The sequence below is a fragment of the Hipposideros armiger genome, unplaced genomic scaffold, assembly GCF_001890085.2.
Source record: "Hipposideros armiger isolate ML-2016 unplaced genomic scaffold, ASM189008v1 scaffold_1002, whole genome shotgun sequence".
Taxonomy (NCBI): Eukaryota; Metazoa; Chordata; class Mammalia; order Chiroptera; family Hipposideridae; genus Hipposideros; species Hipposideros armiger.
This window is the reverse complement of record NW_017732352.1, coordinates 547,256-566,749: the sequence shown is the minus strand read 5'-3', so window position 1 is coordinate 566,749 and position 19,494 is coordinate 547,256. Positions and strand designations below refer to the sequence as shown.

At 38.6% G+C, this 19,494-nt stretch overlaps 1 protein-coding gene and 1 pseudogene across 2 annotated transcripts in view; one reads left to right on the top strand and one right to left on the bottom strand.

Moving 5' to 3' along the window:
* The first annotated feature begins 100 nt into the window (after nucleotides 1-100).
* The window catches only part of SGPP1 (sphingosine-1-phosphate phosphatase 1), a 30,376-nt gene continuing 10,982 nt past the window's right edge, over nucleotides 101-19,494 (top strand). The window contains exons 1-2 of one of the 2 annotated variants that reach the window (XM_019631478.1): nucleotides 101-913; nucleotides 18,596-18,685. In XM_019631478.1, coding sequence (XP_019487023.1) covers nucleotides 197-913; nucleotides 18,596-18,685 — 807 coding nt within the window. In that variant the 5' untranslated portion in view covers nucleotides 101-196. The remainder of the gene's footprint in view (nucleotides 914-18,595; nucleotides 18,686-19,494) is intronic. The other variant, XM_019631479.1, reaches the window with a different exon arrangement.
* LOC109375915 (peptidyl-prolyl cis-trans isomerase D-like) lies at nucleotides 9,635-11,165 on the bottom strand (annotated as a pseudogene).

Below are 19,494 nucleotides of genomic sequence, written 5' to 3'. Positions count from 1 at the left end.
GGGCGCGCGGGGCGGGAGCGCGCGGCGGCTACTGCGGCCTGTGGCGCCGTCACCCGGCAGAGCCCAGAGGGTCGAGCGAGGTGCTGCGGCTGCCGCCACTGGCCGGGCGCGCGGGAACGGCTGGGGGCTGCGCCGGGGACCGGCCCGCCCTCCCGCTGGCGTCCTCTGGTCCGCGGGGCGCGCGGGTCCCGTTATCATGTCGCTGAGGCAGAGCCTGGCCCTGCTGGCGGGTCGTCTGCAGGAGCCGCAGAAAGTGGCCCGTTTCCAGCGGCTGTGCGGGGTGGAAGCGCCGCTGAGCCGCTCCGCGCTGGCCTCCGCCGCCCTGAGGGAGGATGACGAGGAGGAGGCGCCGCTCTCCAGAGGCTGTCGGCGTCGGGAGCGGCCGCCAGAGGCGTGCGGAGGCCCCGGGACCCTCGCAAGCGACTGCAATCAGTGCCCCGCCAAGCCGGGCGGCGGCGGCGGCGGCGGCGGCGGCGGCGGCGCCCCCAACGGCGTGCGGAACGGACTGGCGCCCGAGCCGGGCCCGGCCTCGCCGCGGCGGGCGGGCGCCCTTCGCCGCAACTCGCTCACGAACGAGGAGGGCGAGCTGGCCCACGTGAGCAACTGGCCGCTCTACTACCTGTTCTGCTTCGGCACGGAGCTGGGCAACGAACTCTTTTACATCCTGTTCTTCCCCTTCTGGATCTGGAATCTGGACGCCCTGGTGGGCCGGAGGCTCGTGGTCATCTGGGTGCTGGTCATGTACCTGGGCCAGTGCACCAAGGACATCATCCGCTGGCCGCGGCCCGCCTCGCCGCCGGTGGTCAAGTTGGAGGTCTTCTACAACTCCGAGTACAGCATGCCCTCCACCCATGCCATGTCCGGCACCGCCATCCCCATTTCCATGGTCCTCCTCACCTACGGCCGCTGGCAGGTAAGGCTCTCTCTCCGGCCGGGGCAGTTGCGGAACTCGGGTCCTCTTTGCTCTAGGCGGTTGTCTTGATTTGGCCGTCCCGCTCCCGAACTTCTGTTTCCGCAGGTTTTCACATTGCCGGCACACAGGCCCTTTCTAGGTTTAAAAAAAAATTCAGCGATGGGGGAAATCTAGAGATTTAGCCCTCAAACTATATTTTAATAGTAACGCCTTTCTTGGAACCAAAGGAAAAACTGTTCGTGAAGTTATATATATATATATACATATATATATATATATGTATATATATATATATGTATATACATATATATATATATATCTTCAATGATTATATGATAAATATAATCATTGGGCTTTGGTTGAGTTTTTAAACGGCTTTTTAATTCTTGGGATGCCCAGAATATAATTGTGATTAGTTATAATGTTCTCCTAATGAATTGTTAGATTGTTAGGTAACTAAGACGTATTTTGACCACAGTGTGTGGAGCCCTCCCCCAAACTGGTTGTTGCAGGTTTAAGTAAATTCTAACTTTACTCTGAGACAATGTTTATAAAACAGTAGTATAATGCCAAAACAAGCATGGTGGATCCAGGCAATGAAGTAATGAATTTTAAATGAAAGCCACCCTTTATGGAAGTTAATGGACAACAGCCTGAGTTCTCTTTTTCAAGGGTGTGTGGTTGCTAATTTGCTGATAGATGCAAAGTTTGTCTTCTGGATTACTGATCTGTATGTAGTATCAGCTGTTGAGCTACAGCATATTGTTGCGTTAGTTTTAAAAATGCTTGGTTTTATTCTTAATATTAGGGTTCTTGATCAGATTAGTGGATTTGTAAAAATGGCAGGTATGACAGCAGGGTCAGCCTGGCAATTCGGGTTGAGTTTTTAATGGTAAACGTTTTAGATTTTGCCAGCTTCTTTTGGCCTCCCATTTTTCAGTTTTTCATGGTCCATAAATTAGGTTTAAAAACGAATTCTTTCTTATGGAAGCAAAATTTATTCTTAGACTGCTGTCTTGTTTTATCTGTCTTTTAAATTGTAAGGAGATTTGTTCATCCTGCAGATCAGTCCCTTAATTTTAAGAATAAAGGTAATAATTATGGAGAATCTAAGGAATCAGACTTTGTCATCCCCCCCCCCCCCGCTACAGCATAAAAGCACCTTACATTGTTAAATACACATTCTGTATAAAACTCCATTATGATAAGCTTACTTCTCACAGATATAGTTTCAGTACAGAGAAAATCATGTTCCCGTGGACACTTCTGTGCAGTGCATCTCTCTTACTTTAACATGGAAAATACGTAATGTGCATATGTAATGTAATGGAAAATAGTAAGAATGACAGAATTTTGAGGGAAGAGTACCATGGATAGGTTTTTTCCCCCTATTTAACCAAAGGAGATTTACAGTGAAACTCAGATTGTGAAGTAGTGCTGCCTTGCCTGTTTTGTGTAAGAGATAAATATCTCAAATTTGATTTAATCTAAATATTTCAGAATTTGAGGTTGTCATTCAGTTACGTTTGGCATGATACTGGTTAACTAATGTTTCTCTTATGTTCTTAGGTTCTTGAGGTTTTCAGGATTTTATAACTATAGGGCCTTTTATAACTTCTCAATGAGTAGCTATGTTGCATGCTATTAATATTAGCAGTCCAAGTAAGAGAAAATAGTTTTTATTTTTGCTTATCATTCATTCAGAACATGATGCTACAAGAAGTCTGAAAACAGTACTGCTGGATTGTTTACAGGATGCTGCTATCAATATTCTAACATTTCAGGGTTATATGCATTATCAGAATAACCTTACCTTATAGTTTTTGAATAACCTAGTATATTTAATTCAAAGTTTGTGGAATTTGTATATAGTACAACTTTAGAATTTGAGCAAGACAGGACTTTAGAAACAACGTAGTTTCAAACTGTCATTTTACAGATGTGGAAACTGACCAATTACTTTACAGTTAATCTTATATAATTAGTTTGAATTTCTTGTTTTACATTTTTCACTCTAAATTTGAATAAACTAAATTTAAATAATTGTTTACTTTTGGTTAGTTGTTTTGAAAGACACTCCCTTATATGAAATTTCTATGTTTATAGATATTTGACTTTAATAATCCAGTACAAAAAAACAAAACAACTTTTTTACCTTTATACTTTTTTTAATCCTTATTGTGAATTGAAAGCAAAAGCCCTTCCTTTGCTTAAGTGTTTCGGTTCTCTGTCAATTAGTATTGTAGTACTTTGGAGGCTTATATTTCCACAGTGGGTAATGAAAAAATATTAGAAACTGGGAAATGAATTAAATAATAAAAGCCTGGTGTGTCTAAGGCTGTGTGTGTGTGTGTGTGTGTGTGTGTGTGTGTGTGTGTATGTGTTTGTGTGTATAGGGGTTCTAGTAACCTATTTGAATTAGATTCAACAGAAGACAACAACAAAACTTCATTTGAAGCCCGGAGAGGGTATCTCATGGAAGTCAAGGGCAAGAAAGTGCTGTCAGGCCTCCTGAAAGATTGGAGGCAGGCTCTGGAATGCCGTCAGAAGTAAAGGCACGCCATCCATCTCTCTTTTCTGCTTGTTTCTTATCTCTCTGCTTTGGCATGTGTATGTCTCTCACCCTTAGTTTTACATTTCCAAATTCAAGCACACAACAGAGACTGATTGACTTTCTTTCTGACTTTATTTCAAATTACTATTAAGAAAAAGACTCTAAACTTAGTCCAGCCAATGGATTTGCTTCTCTAGGGCCAATGTCCATGCCTCATCCTTCAATAGTTGTGGATAAGAGAGCAGCAGGATCACACAGTATGAGCATGTCTCCAGGGCCACACTGCTGGGTCTAAGTGGGGATATATGCAGAAGAGAGGGTATTGATTGGACAATATCATAAAAAAGATATACTATAAAGGGAGGCTACAAGTGAAAGAAAGAGGGTGTTTCTGGAAAAGGAAAGTAGTTAATATTGTTAAATGCTGAGAGGACAAGCAAGATAAGTACTGAAACTTAGAGAAGACTTAAAAAAAGTAAAAATAATAGGAAAAAGCTAGTGTTAAATTTTTCCTTAGAATTTGAAAATAATTGGGGCCATATTGTATATGAGGTTTATTCTTTTATTTAATATTATGTGTGATGGTTAATTTTATTTGTTAACTTGGGCCATGCTATGGTATCCAGATTTTTGGTTAAACATTTTTCTAGATTTTTCTGTGAAGATATTTTTGTATATGACATTAACATTTAAATGAGTAGACTTTGAGTAAAGTAGATTATCTTCCATAATGTAGGTGGGGTTTTATCTGATCAATTGAATGGCTTAAGAGAGAAAATGTGGTCCCTTCCGAGGAAGACTGCCTTTGGGTTTGAGTGGCAACATCAGCTCTTCCCTGGCTCTTCCGCCTGCTGGCCTACCCTGAAGATTTGGGGCTCCAACCCCCACAATTCTTACAATAAATCCAATAATAAAGCCAATTCCTTACGATAAACACTCTCTCTCTCTCTCCGAATATATATACACACACATACACACTCATCCTATTGGTTCTGTTTCTCTGGAGAACTCTAATAATGTCATGAATTTTCCAATCAGTAAAAATTTCTAGGAAACATTCTTAATGAATGTAATATTTTTATATTTCTATAAAATTGTTTTTACACTATAGGGTTATCCTTACTGTAGATATTATCTCCATTTGTAGAGGAGGAAACTGCGGTGCCAAGAGATTATGAAACTGGCCCATGGTTCCAGACCTGAAGAAGTCAGCATCTTTTGAGGCGTCTGCCTCACTGACAACCCTCTAAAAGCTCCCTCAGCTATTGGGCAGCCATATTTTCTCTACCTGATCTTGTCCATCAGGAACTGAGAATAGGCACTGAGTTTGGGCAGGTTTCCTCAATGAAGTGAATTCAGAAACCTTCATCTACCACATGGACTGAAAGAGTAGAGAAGCTGGTCTGCAAAAAAAAGAAGAATGAAGCATATATGTAAAAAGAGGAGATGGATCTATGACTGTTCAGTTTATAGTTCCAGTTTCTTTTGAAGCTTAGCTTCATTCTGCCTTAGTGTTCTGTGAGATACTCTATATCCTTATAATACATCTTTTTTTCCTCAAGATAATTTAAGTTGATTTCTTAGTTACATTTTTATTTACGGTCCCAATAGATGCATGTAGTAAATGGCTAGAGCCAGGTTTGTGTAGTTCCAAAAACCCATATTTTAAACTACTACATTTTAATAAATACTGACTTATTCATTGTTGTGTGGTATATGTGTGTGTGTATATATGATAAACATTTTAATATATGAATCCTTGCCAATATTTTTATAACCTTAGTATAGAATTCTAGGAGACAGATTACAAGGTCAGTGTATATACATTTAGAACCTTTAGAGCTTTTTTATGTATAAACAAAAAGCATTCCAGAAAGTTTGCATCAATTTTCATTAAACTAGGAGTATATGAGAACAAGGCAGATACATCATTGATGTGTTATCCTGTCATCTGTTGTTTACATATATACTATACATTCCTCAAATTCAAAATATAATTTTTTTTCTGGTGCCTTCTATATTTAAGTTACTTTGAAATTTTTAAAATCTATTAAAGATAAGTTTTTGTAATTGCTTTAATTGAAAGTCATTTTATTTCTTTTACTGACTTCAATGAATGTGAAAGGAAAATGAGTGTGAAAGGAAAAAATAATTCTGATTATGTGGTGATAATTACGGAAAGCATATCAGTAAGAATAAAACCGTTTGGTAGAATAACTGAAGGAAATGTTTAGATAAGTGTTCCTGGAGTAGGACGTGCAATGAATAGATTAGATGGACTTTTGAAATTAAAAGCATTTAGTAGATCCTATGATCTGTTTTGGGTTTGGTAAATTATTATTAATTTGAAAATAATGTGAAGGACTTATAAATTTTTCTTTCATCTTTTTTTTATAAGACCTGAAGATTAAATTTAAGTAAAAGCCTTATTAGAGGGGATAAATTCAGCAGACAAAGGTCAACATTCTCTAAGAAAAAGAAACTAGAAACCCCTACCAAACTTAAAATTATTACCTATTTGTGTAGTGATAAAAATGTAAAGTAACAAGCATGATAAATTGTAAAAGGCATCAGAATAGGCTACTACAATATAATACTAAATGTTAGTTAGCATTCCTGGGTCTGTTTCTTTATGTGTTAAGAGAGGGAAGTGGAATTGATACCTTTAAGATCTCTTATACCTCTAATTAAGTGAAATTTGTACCTAGGCTCCATTGTAAGAAAAACCAAAATTAAAAATAACTGAGTGATGATCTGCTTGATCCTAGGGATACAAGGAATTAAACAAACAACACACTTTATACATGCAGTGTAGTCTAGCATAGTGGTTAAGAGCTCAGTCTCAGGAATCAGACTTTTGGTGTTTGAATCTCAGCTCTGTAACTTACTGCATATTTGTTTGATCTTGAGCCTCTTTTTGCCTCAGTTTAATTTAAATTAGAATATGTACCCCATAAGGTTGTTCTGATGATTAAATGAGCTAATATTTGTAAAGCTCTTAGATTAGTGCTTGGTACATAGTAAATTATATGTTAAATACAATTATTCAATCTATTAATATTTCGGTAAAGAACAAATCCATGTTCATTTCTTCTAACATCTGCCTGGAATTGAATTTTGGTTTAAAAAAATCCACCTATTTCATTTCTCAGAAATGAAGGATTGGATTAGGTAAGAATAGAGGGCAAGAGTAAGAGTGAAGTGGAGGACAGTACGACAAAGTCGTACCAGAAGTGAAAGAAGCTGGTTAGAGTGCTGTGGCAGAGGGGGAAGAGGTAGTCCTTCCTAGTCTTTCTAGTTCTGACTTTTTAAAAAACAGAAACTAGAACTCTCATAGAATTGCCAAACTTGCCAGTGTGGAAAAGACAGAATTTGAGTTTTATTTTACAATGCCTTTTGCATTTTGAAAACACATTTTATTGCTCCTATTTTACTTTCCCAGAGCACTCAGAAGAGCTGTTGTCACTGAGACTAGGTTTGCTCCCAACCCTGGAGATTTGAATAGGGATTTTTAAAAAACAAATCATCACAGAATCCACACTAGACACTAGAGAAGTTTTCTGTGGCCGTGAAGCAAACAGGGCTAGATTATCCAAGAGACAGTTAGATAAAAAATTCTTTGATAGGTTGGAATTGGAATGAATTAATGAATTGGAAACTGCCTGGAAGACCGGATTTACTGTTTCTTTTGTGTCTACTCTGGTTTCTGCAGAGGGAATCAGGAATTTCTTGTTCATCTTAACTATCTGGAAAGATGTGGTCTTCCTGCAGCTCTAAAATGATGTAAGCTGTAACAGATAACCTTTCTCTTTCTTTCCTCACAAATCTCTTCCCTATAACAGGAATTGAGAAATAGATCCTATTTTGTTATCATTAGGCTACATCAACTAGTATGGTAATAAATAGTACTTTCCTTATTATACTTTGTAATATAAAATATATTTAAAATTATAGATAATATTTATGTGATGAGTTCTGTTGTTAAACTGATACTTTGTGACTTAACAGTTCAAAAGAGAAATAGTAACTAACTAGTATGACATCAGATGTGAATAGGTCAAAACAATGGATTGAGTTAATGTTTCAGTTCACATTTTTATCATTAATGTGTACATTAAGTGACTGTATATGGGTCAATTTTTGTTTAACCTATTTGAACCCATTATTATTCTACATTAGCCTACCATTGTGGGAAATACCATGCTATTTTGATTAAGTTTTTTGGTTTGTTTTGCTTTTAGTACAGAAATATAGTCCATAATGTGCTATATTGTATGAAGCAAGTTTTATATTTCTGTGCAACTTGGGTTACTTTATTTTAGAAAGTGTATATTAGTTTTAAAAGCTTAAGCTACAGAATATGTTCCTTTGTAAAGTTAATGCTTATTCTAAAACAAGCATTGGAAATTTCTAAGTTTATTCAAAAGGATTTTCAGATTGCAATTTATTATGGTGGATTCCAGACAGAGATACTCTTACAACTAAAGGTTAACACAGCCCAGGTTTGAGGCCAGGAACTTACTATGGTATCATTAGTAACCCCACATTATCGTGAATGTGATACTTACGACTGATACCCTTAGGGCTGGAGGCTATGTTTATTTCTTTCAACGGAGTTTCCTGACAGCCGACAATGCAGACACTTGTAGTCACTGGTAATACAGTGGTGAACAAAAAGACTCAGGTCTCTGGCCGGCCAAGTGGCTCAGTTGGTTAAGAGTTGGCTTGGGAGCGCAAGCTCTGAGCAGCAGGGCCTCCGGTTCGGATCCCACATGGGCCAGTGATGCTGCACCATCTACAGCTAATATGGTGAACAACAGCTCAACCTGGAGCTGGGCTGCTGTGAGTCGCCGGCAACAGTGTAGGCTGCAGCCCCTGTTGCAGTGGGCTGCCGTAAGCTACCATGAGTGGCCGGCAGCCAAGTAGGAGTAGATAAATGAATGTGGATTCTTTGGGATTTTCTATTTTTAAGGTTGTGTCATCTGTGAATAGAGAGAGTTTTACTTCTTCCTTTCCAATTTAAATGTCTTTTATTTGTTTTTCTTGCCTAATTGCTCTAGCTAGAACTTACTATACAGTGTTAGATAGCAGTGGTGAGAGGTGGACATTCTTGTCTTTTTCCTAATCTTGGGGGCTGAGAAGGGGAGGAGGTGGACCTTTCAGTCTTTCACCGTTGAGTATAATGTTATCTGTAGATGTTTCATAAATGCCTATTATTATGTTAAGGAGGTTCCTTCTATTCCTAGTTTTTTTAATGCTTTTATTATAAAGGAGTGTTGGATTTTGTCTTTTTTTTTTTTGCATCAATTGAGATAATCGTGTGTGTGTCTATGTGTATGTGTGTTTATTCTATTAATGTGGTATATGACATTGATTGATTTGTCTTTGTTGAACAACCCTTGCATTTCTGGGATAAATCCCACTTGGTCATGGTGTATAGCACTTTTTATGTAATGTTGGATTGGTTTGCTAATACTTTTTAGAAGATTTTTGCATTGGTATCGCAAGGGATATTCGTTTGTAGTTTTTTTCTTGTAATGACTGCCTGGTTTTGATATAACGGTGATAATGGCCTCATAGAATGAGCCAGGAAGTGTTCCTTCCTCTTTTATTTTTTGGAGGAGCTTGAGAAAGACTGATGTTAAAGCTTCCTAAATGCTTGGTGGAATTCAGCAAAACCATCTGAACCTGGATCTTTGTTTGGAGGTTTTTGATTATTGATTCAATTTCTTTACTTGTTATAAGTCTGTTTAGACTTTATATTTCTTCCTGAGTCAGTTTGGGAATTTGTTTGTTTCTAGGAATTTGTCCATTTCACGTAGGTTATCTAATTTGTTGGCATATAATTTTCATAGGTTTCTCTTATAATCTTTATTTCTGTAAGGTCAATAGTAATGCCCCACTTTCATTTCTGACTTTAGTTATTTACATCTTCTGTCTTTTTGGTCAGCCAGGCTAAAGGTTTGTCAATTTAGTTGATTTTTTTTGGCAATGTTTTTATTAACAGTAAACCCATGTCAGTATTCCTAAACTTTAAACAATGGGGAACTGAAGTATCAATAGAAACACATTAGGACTTATATATAGTAGACAAAACTCCTTAAATTTTTTTATTGTCTTTATACAATCAATGTACATATAATATTTAAGCAAAACTGAATTCTTTATTATGCAAATATTTTTGCATATGCTGCCTTCTGTTTACTTTTCTGTGCCTTTATCTTTTGTTTGACTTTCAGCAATTCTGCCTGGATAGCTTGATCTTCTGGTGCTATCTCCTGAGGTTCCTTAAGATGATCAATGTTTGATAGTATGCTTTTAATTTGTGTTATCCTTCAGCTGTACAGTATATTTTGATATTTGATGGGTCTATTTCAAGAGCCTCCAAACAACTGTCAGTTGGTCCCTGCCAGTTTGACTTCCTCAGTTTCCAAGCACCAATCTTCAGCATGCAGCTTAAAGCTACAGGTTGCAGCTTCAATCTATCTGCTTTCTCTGTAACACCCTTTGAACCTTCCACATGTCTTCAAACTTCTGTGTATTTTTTAATGGCCATCTACCAGTTCTGAGACTTGAAAAAAAAGTATTTCCAATGTTTTTTAAGTGTTCTGTTATTTATAATATTTTATCTGCATCTTTTTTTTAAAGATTTTTTTTTTAATTGGGGAATTGGGGGGATGGGAACAGTGCTGGGGAATTGGGGAAAGGGGAACAGACAAGTTGCTGTCATTTTGTTCTTCAGTCTAGTTATGGAGGACGTTGCTTCACTGGTCCAAGTTGGCACCATCATTGCGCTCTTCCTAGGCGAGGCAGATCAGTTGCCAGCTTCTGGACGGCCGTTCACTGCGGCTGCTGGCTACACACAGTAGCCCCTGGCAACCCACTGCCACAGAAGCTGCAGCCTACGCCATCGCCAGCAACTCACGGCAGCCCAGCTCCAGGTTGAGCTGTTGTTCACCATCTTAGCTGTGGAGGGCAGTGTCACTGGCCCTCATATGTGGTATCCGAACCGGGGTCCTCTGCCGTCCCAAGCCAGTTCTTAACCATCGCGCCACTCAGCCGGCCCTATCTGCATCTTTAAATCTATATCTGCATCCTTGGGGGAAATCTGGATGACTGTCATCAGAGCCATCTTTTGGAATATTCCCCATCATCCCCTTCTTTGTGTTCTCATTCTACAATAATGCACAATTTGGCAGGTTTTTCACCTTTCACGTCTACATTTTCCAGAATTTTTATTACATCGATTCCTTTAATTATTGGCCAAATACCACATTTCCTATCCAAATGAGGAGTCGGAACTGTTGTGATAAAAACTGAGAACCATTTGTATTGCAGCCTGCATTTGCCATGCTCAATAAACCCTCCTGGTCATGCTTACAACAGAAAATTTCATCTTCAAAGTTTTCATCATAAATACTTTCTCCACCTTTCCTGTTCTGATTCGAGAAGTCTCCACCCTGAATCATAAACTTCTTAATAATTCAATGAAATGGGCATTCTTTGAAATGGAGAGGTTTCCCAGTGGTGGGTCCAGTGCCGTTTTCTCCTGTACACAATGATATGAAAATTTTCTGCAGTTTGGGGAATTGTTTGCAAACAATTGTAAGATAATTCAACCAGCTTCTTACCTCCAATGTGCATGTCAAAGAAAACTCTGGGGTTACTGGGGTTAGCCTTGGGGAGTGGATGCAACATTTTCAGTTGCAGACACGTTTGGAAGCCGCTCAGTCAATTTTGTTGATCTTTTCAAAGAAATAATTTTTAGTTTTGTTGATTCTCTTTATTGTTTTTTCTATTCTCTATTTCATTTTTCTCCACTCTAATCATTGTATTATTTCTCTGCTACTACTAGCTTTGCACTTAGGGTCCTTCTCTTTTTCTAGTCCTTAAGGTGTAGTGTTGTGACTGATTTGAGATATTTGTTCTTTATAATGTAGGTGTCTACTGCTATACATTTCCCTCTGAGTGCTGCTTTCACTGCATTACGTAATATTTGGTACATTGTGTTTTTGTTTTTATTTGTCTCTAAGTAATTCTTAGAGATTTGTGATTTCTTCTTTGGCCCATAGTTATTTAAGAGTAGTTTAATTTCTACATACTGTTGATTGTCATTATTTGTGGATTGCATATTTGTAAATTTACCTACTCATTAGAATGTATTTGTAACCCCCAAATTAATACATACATAGACATGTGCAGAGTGGCGAAGAATTTGAGTCACCTGGAGTACATGTTCCCAGCTGAGGTTGAACAAGGCAGTGTGCTCTGCTTTCTTGTTTCAGCTCTTATACTGTTAACAAGAGACTCTTTCACAGTCTATTTAGTGCCCTGTTTTGCACATTGCCGTGCTCTTTGTTGGTGGTTTCGCTGTTTAAAATGGTCCCCTAGCACAGTGATGCAGTGCTGTCTAGTGTTCCTAGGCACAGGAAGGCTGTGATATGCTTTACAAAGAAATTATACATGTGTTAGATAAGATTTATTCAGGCAGCAGTTATAGTTCTGTTGACCTTGAGTTCAGTGTTAATGAATCAATAATACAGTGTATTCAGAAAAAGGAAGAGGAAATTCACCAATTTGTATGTAAGGAAAGTGCTAAAGTAGTATCTGTAGAGTGTGATGAAGCTATGGAAAAGAGGAAAAGTGACTAAATTTGTGGATTCATGAGATGACAGTCAATTAAAAAAAAAAAAGAAAGCATAATGGACATTATTGTGAAGCTGGATGCCAAGGAAATTTAAAGTTATGCTACCCAGAGTAAGGAAAATGGTAAACTCTTCTCAGGGAGTGCTGGCTGGCTTGCACTTTTCAAAAGGCATGAAAAATGTTAAACTTGCACTAATCTTGAGGTAAGATCAAGGGGCTGCAGGAGAATTTTTAAAATATCTGCTAAGTTTCACATAGGAAAGGGACTATGTGGGACAGCAGATTTTCATTGCTGATGAGACCGGCTTGTAGAACTTGTCTGTTTCTCTCTTCAATTCTGTAAATGTTTGATTCATTTATTTTGGACCTCTGTTATTTGGTACACATATGTTTATAATTGTTATATCTCTTCAGTGAATTGACCTATTATCAATAAATACTGTTCTTTATTTTGTAACAATTTGGGGCTTAAAGTGTATTTTGTCTGATATCAGTATAGTCACTTATCTCTCTTTTGGTTACTGTTTGCGTGGGTATGTTTTTCCAGTTGTTCACTTTTAACCAGTTTGTGTTTTTGGATATAAAGGCAGCATATAGTTGGGCCATGTATTCTTGTTTTGCAAATCTCCGTCTTTTGACTGGGGAATTTAAACTATTTCTATTGAAAGTCATTCCTGATAAGGAATGACTTTTGCCATTTTCTTCTTTGTTTTCTGTATGTCTTATACATTTTTGTATCTAATTTCCTACATTACTGCTTTCTTTTGTGTTTGATTTTTCTTGTAGTATACCATTTTGATTCTTTTCTCATTACCTTTTGTGTATACTTTTTAGATACTTTGTAATTACCATGGGATACAATAACAAGAAGATATATTTTGAAGATATAGCTGATACTGTTAATGGATTAGATGATAGATATGAATGAGGAAGTCAAAGCTAACAAGATGTTTGGCTTTCAGAATAAAACATTGGAGAAGTCATTTACTGGGAAGAAGATATTTGCAGAAGTAGCTGGTCAGACAAAGAAATGGAAGAGAAATGAGTTCAGATTTGGTCATCTTACCAAATCTTTTTTTTGAGATGCCTGTTAGACGTTGAAGTGGAAATACCAAGTACGCAGTTAGATATACAAGTCTGGGATTCAGGAGAGGTCTTGTGTAGAGACAGAAATTTGAGTTATGAACATATGGATTGTATGTAATCATTGAAGCTGGATGATATCATTAAGGGAGTGAGTATAGATTGGGAAATGAAGTATCCTTAGAACTAAGCCCTTGGGTACACTAATACTAAGGAGTTGTGAAGAAAAGGAGAACTAACAAAGATGACTGAAATGGAGAGTAGTCTATGTATATTTTATGTATTTGTAATAAATTCTAGATTTCTTAGGAAAGGATGATTCTGTTTTCCTTCCAGTTACATTTAAATGAGGATAGTGGTCCTAAATTTGTTTTCAGAGACAGTTTAATATAAAATTAAAGGTAGATGCAGTTTGGATATTCTTTTTATTATTTTTTTTTAAAGATTTTATTGGGGATTGGGGAAGGGGAACAACTAAGTTATAGTCCTTCAATCTTAGTTGTGGAGGGTGCAGCTAGCTCAGCTCCAAGTCCAGTCTCCATCCGGCCGCCTGTGGGCAGCTCAGGGCAGCTCAGCTCAAGGTGCCATGTTCAATCTTAGTTGCAGGTGGGCATAGCCCACCATCCCATGCAGGAGTCAGACCAGAAACCTTGTTGTTAGGAGCATAAGCTCTCACCAGCTGAAAAATCCCGCCACCTGTTGGTGGCTCAGGGCAGCTCAGCTCAGGTGTAGCTCAGGTGTAGCTCACTGGCCCATGTGGGAATCGAACCGGCAACCCTGTTGCTCAGAGCTCGCGCTCTTAACCAGCTGAGCCACTCGGCTGGCCCTGGATATTCTTAAATATAATTAAATATGCCACGTGAACTGGTTATGCATAATTCAGCTTTCCCCCACAGGATCTCACTTTAGATCTAGTTTATTTCCTTTAGTATTAAAATTTATGGGTTTTTAAAATCTGCTTAAAGTTAACTGATGAAATACCTCTTTGCTCTGATACTTTGTGATTCAGAATTCTTTTATTCAGTGGGGAGTAAATATGAAAGTCATATAGTCAGAACTGGATTAGGTAGTCCCCTAAGCATGTTTCTTCCCAGAAAAAAAAAATCAAGGAAAAATACTCTGAAGGAAGAGACTAATGGCTAAAAAAACATCAACCAATAAATAAGAATAAAAGTGAATTATTCTTTTTCCAACTAGTACCTTACCCCAGTGAAGTCTAAGGGTGCTCTGGAATAGGGGGAAAGGAAAATAAAAAGGCCCATAGCTTCTTCCTTAGCCTCTGCCTCTAGCTCGATTTGCATTCCTAACTCTCCTATTTAAACACTTTGAGCATAGTGAACCCGAATAAATGTGGTTTGAGTTAAGTTAAACTCAGTTTCATTGTCCCTACTCAAAAACTCTCTCATTCCCCTACCATCAGCCCTAGCTTTTGAGACTCTATAAATGAATTTTTCTTTAATATTTTGTGTACAAATAATTCCTCTCAATAACGGTACATTTTTACTTTCTTATAGAGTCTAAGTAAAAAAAAAAAGAAGCAGCAGCAGCTAGCATAGGAGAAATTCTTGGTTATTGCTTACTTCTTTGGTTCTCCTTGCTATTGACAGTTTTTTGTTTTGTTTTTTAAAGATTTTTTATTGGGGAATTGGGGGAGAGAACAGCATTGGGGAATTGGGGAAGGGGAACAGAAAAGTTGCTGTCTTTTTGTTTTTGTTCTTCAGTCTAGTTGTGGAGGACGTTGCTTCACTGGCCCAAGTTGGCACCATCGTTGCGCTCTTCCCAGGCGAGGCAAATCAGTCGCCGGCTTCTGGACGGCAGCTCACGGCGGCTGCTGGCCGCTCACGCTGGCTGCTGGCTACACACGGTAGCCCATGGCAACCCACTGCAGCAGGGGTTGCAGTCTACACTGTCGCCAGCGACTCATGGCAGCCCAGCTCCAGGTTGAGCTGTTGTTCAGCATCTTAGCTGTAGAGGGCAGTGTCACTGGCCCTCTATGTGGGATCCGAACCGGGGCCCTCGGCATTCCCAAGCCAGCTCTTAACCAACATGCCACTCGGCCAGCCCAGCTATTGACAGGTTTTTGTTTTTTTTAATTAACAGAAAAATTTAAAAGGCCTGAGTGCCTGATACAGAGACAGAAGCCACTTTTATTTCTCACCTAGATTATACCAACAGCTTTCTGACTAGTTTCCAACCTTGATCCCTTATTGTCTAATCTCAACATAGCAGCCATCATGGCACTACTCTGTTCAAAACCCTATAATGGTCCCCATTTGATTCACAATAAAAGTCAAATTTCTTTCGGTGGCCTCAGTTCTGCTTGCTCTATCCCTGATTACTTCTCTCACCTCTCCTAGTTGCTTTCTCGGCTCTAGCCACACCTGCCTTACATTTCCTCATTAGAGACTTTGCCCTACCTGATCCCCTTGCCTGGTATATGTTCTTCCCTTGGATATCTGCTTGGCTAATTCTCATCTCCATCCAGTCTTGCCTCAAATCAGCTTCTCAATAAAGCTCACATTGATTATCTTTTATTTAATATTTTAACCTGCCCCATGCATATTCCCAAGCTCCTGATGCTATTTCTGTTACCATTTTAAGTATGATAGACTTGGTTATGCTCTGGGAATGACTTAACCCCCACATCTCAGGTAACCACAAAAGTTTATTTCTCATTTGTGTTACATATTCATTATGGGTTAGCACAAGCTTTGTTCTACTTAGAACCTTAGGAACCCAGACTGATGGAAGTTTGCGCATCCCCTGATGAATCTCAACATGTGCCTTCCAGGGTCATATCTGGGGGGAAAAGAGAGTTCATAGAATGATTGCAAGTGGCACAAGTCACTTTTTTTCTTAGCTCGTTGGCCAAAACTAGTCACTTGGTCCCAATCTAGCTGCAGGTAAACTGAAAGTGTAGGAGGAACACAAGGAGTATTTGATGTTTCTTCAACATCTGTTCTCTTTTTCTTTCTCCATACCTCTTACCATGTTTTATTATATAATTTATACATTTTATATTATTTATATACTTACATATAATTTACATATCTTATGTCCACTGTTTAGTGCCTCCCCCCAGCAAGAATGTAAGCGTATTCTACTAGAAAACCACACTTACAGTCTTGCACACAAGCCTTTGCTCTTGGTGCTCCTGCTGTTGTAATGCCCTCTACCTTTTTTTGCCCTGTCCTCCTACTTTTCTCTAAAGACTAAATCCCACTCATCTTTCAGGACAACTTGAATTTTAGTTAATCTGTGAGTCTTTGTTAAAATCTTTAAACTAAATTAAAGGTCCATTCTTTAGAATACCCTCTGAACTTCCACTATACTCCTATCATAGCACTTACCTCATTATATGGTTATATGTCTGTTTGCCTCATTAACCAAGTTTCTCATGCATATAGAAAAATGGCTAGAAAAATAGGTAGAGCTTAGAAAAGAGGATCTGAACAAGGGCAGTGTATGTAGGATGGAGAAGAAGTGACAGAATCAAGAAATAATTGGAGGGCCGGCCGAGTGGTGCGATGGTTAAGAGCTGGCTTGGGACGCCAGAGGGCCCCGGTTCGGATTCCACATAGAGGGCCAGTGACACTGCCCTCTACAGTTAAGATGCTGAACAACAGCTCGACCTGGAGCTGGGCTGCCGTGAGTTGCCGGCGACGGCTAGACTGCAGCCCCTGCTGCAGTGGGTTGCCATGGGCTACCGTGTGTAGCCAGCAGCCAGCGTGAGCGTCCAGCAGCCGCCGTGAGCTGCCATCTAAAGGCCGGCGACTGATTTGCCTTGCCCAGGAAGAGCGCAATGATGGTGCCAACTTGGGCCAGTGAAGCAACATCCTTCACAAGTAGATTGAAGAACAAAAGAACAGCAACTTGTCTCTTCCCCTTCCCCCCAATTCCCCAACGCTGTTCCCATCCCCCCAATTCCTCAATTTAAAAAAAAAAGAATTTAAAAAAGAAAGAAAGAATTGGAAGGTAAAATTAGCCAGACTTGGTTATTGGTTAAATATGAGGGATATGAAGAAATCAAAGATAATTCATATTTATTATTTAGATTGTTATGTGTATTATGATGTTTCCAAATGAAATAGGGAATGTGAGAGGAGGAACAAGTTTGGTTGGGAGGTTGATGAGTTCGGTTTGAAGTATTTGGGGTTTAACTCCATAGGGACCTCAAGGTGCAGATATGTGCATGAGTTGGCTATGTGGTTATTAAACCTAAGGAAATGCTGGGTCTCCGGCATGCTAAGTAGAGGTTAAAAAATAGGAAAGGTGAGGCTGCAAAAAAATTACTAAAGGCTGAATTCTTATTTATACCAACGTTTAAGGGACAAGAAGAGGAAGATACAGTGTCGTATGGGAAACACAGAAAAAAAATACATAATTAGAGGGGAACCAGGAGAGTGTGATGCTATAAAAATCAAGGGTATTTGGAGTTTCAAGAAGAAAGTTGTGGGCCATATTAAATGCAACAGAAACGTCAAATCAAAACTATGTTCTAAATCTTTACCATTCTTACAACCCTACTTAACTCCCTTCTTTCAACCTCACTTCTTATTGAACCACCTTGAATTCTTACTGAATTAAACCACCTTGTCTTCAAATTCTTGAGAAATGTGAAGTAATGAGGTATAAACTGCCTCAATTGTGTGCCCCCTACCACCCCATTCTTTACAAATTTACCATCATGCCAGTCTACTCTTTCTTCCTCTCCTCTAATCCCAGGAGATTCAAAGCCAACTCTTAACCCAGTGCCATTGATACCAAGAGTTGTCTACATATTCTTTCCTTTTTATGACCTGCTCCCGTATCCTATCAAATGTTTTCTCAATAAGGTTACAATTTACAATTTTAGTAGTTACAAGTTGTTGAATATTGAATACATGATGTGTTAGTAGTTACAAGTTACAAGGTGTTGACTATTGAATACAAGATGGTGAAATGTCAATAGAAATTGCAGATAGCAGTTACTAATGGAAGTGAGAGGGAGATAATGTGTCCGCCTCCCTAGGGAAGTGAGGACCCTTCAGGGGCCAGATTCAGGCACTATTCTAGAGGCGCTCTCATTTTGGGACCATATTAAAGTATGTCTCCTGCCTGTTTTATTCTTCTGTAACACGCTGGTGGTTGAATCTTTACTGTAGAAGCAAAAATGAGCCAGTTCCAACAAAGAAGAATGTAAAAACCTCAGATTTCATTCACTTGTTCATACATGAAATAGTATTTCTTGAATGTCTGCTGTGTGCCATGCTTAGGGTTAGTGCTGGGAATAAAATGGAGAGTAAAGACTTATAGTTTTTGTTTTAATGGAATTTTATAGTATAAATAGATTTGTTTTTATTTGCTTGTTTATATTTAACCTAATTTATTTAACTGATTTTACTTTTTTTCCCCTTTAGTATCCTCTCATATATGGACTGATTCTTATTCCCTGCTGGTGTTCCCTAGTTTGCCTAAGTAGAATTTACATGGGAATGCACTCCATTCTGGTAAGAAAAATGTGGTCACAGTGCTTGATTTTTTTTTTCTGAATTGACAGGAATTTTAATAATTTTTAATCATTTGCAAACTAATATAAAACCAAAATTAGAAAATATAGTTATTATAAATCTTGTGTTTTGCAAAAAATCAACATGCTTTGTGAAGTTTTAACATAGTTACCATGTATGTCATAGAAAGGGTTTCCAGCAATAGCCAACTATTATACTCCAGATAACATTTCTCCCTTTTTTCAGTCTCAGTTTTATTTTCCTTCTCATTCTCTTCTATGGCTCTCCTAATGCTGAGTCAAAACCAACAATGTAAATGCAGAAACCAAGGAGAGCTCTATTTATTAACGAAGACCCAATGATTAGAATCTTACGATTCTTCACATGCAAAAGGTGTTTCTTAACTCCATACTTTTAGGATTGCTGTAATCTCTGCTTGAAATGCCCTTCACCTTCCATAGCCTAGCTAACTATCCTATCCATTCTTCAATACTCACAGAAATGCTCTTGTCTCCTACCTTTCCCATCTTTCCTTTCTTAAGATTAGTTAGGTGGCCCTTCTCCCAGCATTTTGAGCATAATTCTGTCATAGCACTTATCCTGAACTGAAAATGCTTTTTTTCCTTATCTGTCACCCCCAATAGACAATAAGCAACATGAGAAAAGTAACTGTGTGTTTTCACTCTTTCTATATCTTGCATCTAGTGTGGTGTCTCTTAACACACTCTAAGAACGTATTATGTATTATGTTGTTAGATAAACGATAAAAAAAAAGGTAGAGGACCGGCTGAGTGGCGCGATGGTTAAAA